The following is a 4,768-nucleotide window of genomic DNA, read 5'->3' as shown; positions in this document are numbered from 1 at the left end:
TAAAATATGTTGCAATATAAATATAATGACCATTTAATAAAAATATATACTAAAAATATTACAACTACATTTTATTAAAATTTCTTGTAATTCGTTGAAATATAAAGTAAAAATAAATGTATAAAAAAAATATTAATATTATTATTTACGCCACTGTTATTCGTATATTTACATATATTTATGTAATCATATATTTAAATGTATTTGCGTGTATATGAATATAAGTAACATTCTGTGCGAGCACATATTTATATATAATAATTAATGGAAATATACCCACTAAAATATTTTTAACTTATTATTTCAAATCCTTTCTTAATTTTTGGTAATTTTAATATTTCCATTCTATTAATTTTATACACTTCAATTTATTTTATAATTCTATAATATTAACATTGTTTTGCCTACTACATTAAACTGATACTATCACATTAACCTAACCTCGCTCTATTTCTCTCTCTCTCTCTTTCTATATATATATATATATATATATATATATATATATATATACTGTATATATACTGTTATTATATATATACTGTTCTTCCTTTTTCCTTTTTGCCCGTAAGAAATTTCAACATATTCGGCAACACGATTTTAAACAAAAATCCTTCTATTCGTTATTTCACGTATTCTTCTTCTCTCTCCAACTTTTTGACATTCAGTGTTGTACGCCTCAAAAGAGCAACACATTATTTCAGGCGCGTGTCTTCAAGGATAATGCCCTTAAAATTTTCGCCCACTCTCGAAAAAGCAGGTATCATCGCCTAGACAGATACGATGATAATTTAACACGCGCTTTCCAAACGCAGTACTGGTTTTTAGAAAACTTCGCAATACGAGCAAGACAAAGTGAGGGAGGTCGAGAGAAAGATCCGGAGCCCACGACCTCCAACCGAACCCCTATTCATTTTCTTTCTTTCTCTCTCGCGCGCGCTCTCTCTCTCTCTCTCTCTCTCCCTTCGTGACTCGAGAAACGGCGGCGGTGGTGGTTAAACGGGGAACTGCTAGGCTTCGAAGGCGGCTCGCCGCGGAGGCCACAACATGACCGCCAGTTCTCATTGGTTGGTTGGTCGACAGTTGGGCGGGAGCTCGAGGAAAAAGTGTTACTCGGGTGGGGATAAAAATCGTCGGCGAGCCGAACGAACCCTCTTCTAAATAGATGCTCTCGTGTCGACGAAAAACTAGAATCCGTTCAGCCGGCATCGAGTGTACGTCGGTTTGTTTTGTACGATTTTTAAATATTCGCTTACACAATCAAAAATATCTATACTCCATGCGGCAATGCACATATACCTATTAAGTCGCTTAACAAAGTTGTATGTGTACATTAATATTAACAAAACTGTATATATTTCTACTTCGTATACCAGTTATATAAATGTGTCGTGAAAGATAGAGAAGAAGAAAGTACAGTGCGCCAGTACGTGTGTTTAATATTGCACATTTTATATTAAATTTTCCTTTCTTTCTGTTTTTCCATGGAGAGATAATAATTTGACATATATAAATGTACATTAATTTTAATCAGTATATTAATGAATAGTATGTAAGAGAGGTGCAATTTTGTGATTTTGAAATCAAAATGCATCTGCCGGAGGGTCCAATCGGCATGGACAACTTCAATGCTATTCATGAAACGTTGCGCGCCTGTCATGGCGACCTTGTACAAACCGGTAGTCCAGCTATCCTCTGCAGTCCATTACCTTCGCATTGGCGATCTAACAAATCTTTGCCTGTTGCCTTCAAAGTAGTGACGCTTGACGAAGTCAGCGATGGTACCCTTGTTACAATCAGTGCCGGTAACGACGAAAACTTCTGTGGCGAACTTAGAAACTGTACCGCAATTATGAAAAATCAAGTAGCTAAATTTAATGATCTCCGATTCGTCGGTCGCAGCGGCCGAGGTGAGTTTTTTTTACTGACTTTTACCTTTTAGATTTACAAAAATCATGATTCAAGCAAACATTGATGCTAGTTCTCTTCACTTGTAATGATTAAAATGATCCATGATTAAAAATATTTTGCCCCATTTTTTACTTGTCATGCATATTTAAATGTGAAATCAAATTCAATAAATTTTACTATTCAGTAATTTGAGTTAAGATAACAAAAGTTAAATATAGGGTAAAAATAACATGAAAATAGCATGAGTAATGATAAAATGTAGAATAGAGTATATACAATCATGCTTATTTGTTTCGCTTACAGGAAAATCATTTTCATTAACCATACAAATTAGTACGGTGCCTTTCCAAGTAGCAACGTACACAAAAGCTATTAAGGTTACCGTTGATGGACCACGAGAGCCTCGATCCAAGTCGAGTAAGTTTTAATGTAAATAGTCAGGGTATTTTTTATTTTCCTAAAATGTTTGTCAAAGCCAGCTAATCTATGTTGAGTTAAATAAACAAATTTTTTTAATTTGTCGATGAATTCATGATTTTCATTGACAAAGAAAGTAATCTAAATTGAAATTTATAGAAGGCATGAACATCCAAAATGTTCATTTTGGATGCAGAACTAAGTAAAGACGGAGAAAAGCGAGCAATCGGGTAACAATACTTCAGAAAACGCGCAAAGTGAGTAGTATTTGCGGTCGCGCAGGATAATCCAGTTTAAGGGTGGGGGTCGGAGCTACGGCTTCACGTACTTTTAACCACCAGCCGCGGAATAGTTTGAGCCTGCGTTGGAGTTGGCGACGCTTATTTTCTCAAATGTTATACACATTTATATATCTGAATGGTTTCAAAATAAAGAAACGCCGATTCAATTTTTGTTTAGACTACGGTTCCTTATGAGTCAGTAGTGTGACTCAAGCAAACGCTCTTATATCATCGAAATAAATTATTTAGCTTTCTCAAAAAAGTATCCCCATTTAATCATGTTTCTATATGCTAAATTTTATTGTTATTAAGCTACTTGAATCTTGTATTGCCGATAGTATAACTATCATTAGGAAATTCTGCTAAACTTAGATAATAACTGCATAGTGAGCGTCAGAAACGCTCTCTTTGTAGTTCGATTCCAACATCAAAAGGATGAAATTGCGTACATGGATAAATTATAAATATGTCTGTAATTACTTATTAACTCGGCGTTTCATAAACAATTTTTTTTGGATTTCGAATAAGTTTATTGTTAATTTGTAAAAACTCTTTTTAAATAATCGTACTACTTAAGATATTATTTTAGCTTTATTAATAAATATATCCAAATTATAAAAAAGTTTGTGCGAGTTTTTAATGTCTATACCTATGTCTGCAGAAAAACCAAATCTGTAATCTAAATCTGTAATATAAATCTATTTAGTTTTTCAATCCAAACTTCTCTCTTTTATGAACAATAATAAAAATATATCGATGTTAAATGAATCTTTATAAAAACAGTATTTTTTTAAATTGTGTAGATTATCAATATGGCTCTGGGTTTCCTGCATTGGGACTTTTCAATCCATGGTTGGATGCAGCCTACCTAGGACATGCTTGGCATCTCTCACATCCTGCACTCATTAAAGGTAAAAAAACATTACATCTCTTTAATATAAATATTATATATCTTATATTAATACTATATTTCTCTTGTTTTCAAAACGTATATATTCTCATGAACTTGCATTTGTATAATATAAATTTTTTATATAATAAGAAAAAATTATGTTAAGCATTCGGTTTGTCTTGATTTTTATAATAATTTACAAACAGTATAACATATTTATTGTTATTAAAAATAAAACAAACTGCATATACCTTTATTTGCAACATTTTAAAGGATTATTTTTGTATGCTTTGGCATTTATGCATTTTTTAATAACTATTTTTTAGTTTATAATAAATTGAATTAACTTATTTGTTAGTCAATTTCTATTCTCAAAAAGTATAACGTAGAAAATAGATAAATTATATTAATATACAAAGTCATAAAAAAGAAGAGCAAGAATTTCTATTGCTCTTTTTCATACACGTGCCTTATATCGATTCATACATACTCTATTCAATATTCTCTCTACCCTGTCTATCTATATCCCTCTTCGACATCTCCGATGATTCATGTAGTCGGGGTTCGTTTTGGACCCTCAAGCCGATTTCTATTTATTTCTATCTATTCTCACAGTCGGTTCGCTATCCACGTGATATTCACCCCTATATACGTAAACGAATACGTACTAACACATGTAATAACTGCATCGAATATAACAATGCAACTTAATACTCCTCTTTTTACTTTTTAATAATATTATATATATATATATATATATATAGTATGGTTATTATTTACCGCGCATATTATCATTTTAAAAAATTGTTTTTCCATTGTATAATTAGAATTCAAAATTCTTTGATTGACTCCTATTGTCTGCATTTGATCTATCCATTCCTAATTTTTCTTTTAATTATATTCATTCAATACACTCAAATAAATAAAAAAAAATATTTATAATCTTAAAATACATTAAATTAAAATTTTCTCAATATATTTATTATTAAAATTCCAATTTTGGAAATGGGAAAAATGGAGATTGAAGTTTTCAAGTTCAATTAAAAAAATTATTTACTGTATTTTTATGTTATTTTCATTATTTAAAATTTTATGCTTCATGAAACTTTATGGTACAACTATTAAAGCAAGATATAAACTAGTTCATAAATTTTAAAGTATATGGATTTAAAAAAATGTATCTTATATTTCAGGATCAATGGGGATACCACATTCGGATCTGTTCGTTCCTAGTTTTCCGCCTACGGTCATTCCCTCGACGTACTCTTTC

The 4,768-nt window shown here is 31.1% G+C and overlaps 1 protein-coding gene across 1 annotated transcript in view; it reads left to right on the top strand.

The window, feature by feature from the left end:
- The first annotated feature begins 1,204 nt into the window (after window positions 1-1,204).
- LOC105361512 (segmentation protein Runt) overlaps window positions 1,205-4,768 on the top strand; it is a 4,159-nt gene continuing 595 nt past the window's right edge. Inside the window, exons 1-4 of the mRNA XM_011498720.1 lie at window positions 1,205-1,907; window positions 2,212-2,325; window positions 3,410-3,517; window positions 4,692-4,758. Of these exons, the coding sequence (XP_011497022.1) occupies window positions 1,586-1,907; window positions 2,212-2,325; window positions 3,410-3,517; window positions 4,692-4,758 (611 nt within the window). The 5' untranslated portion in view covers window positions 1,205-1,585. The remainder of the gene's footprint in view (window positions 1,908-2,211; window positions 2,326-3,409; window positions 3,518-4,691; window positions 4,759-4,768) is intronic.

Source organism: Ceratosolen solmsi, unplaced genomic scaffold (assembly GCF_000503995.2).
Source record: "Ceratosolen solmsi marchali unplaced genomic scaffold, CerSol_1.0 scaffold30, whole genome shotgun sequence".
Classification (NCBI taxonomy): Eukaryota; Metazoa; Arthropoda; class Insecta; order Hymenoptera; family Agaonidae; genus Ceratosolen; species Ceratosolen solmsi.
Note: the sequence above shows the minus strand (reverse complement) of the source record. Positions and strands in the feature narration are given on the sequence as shown.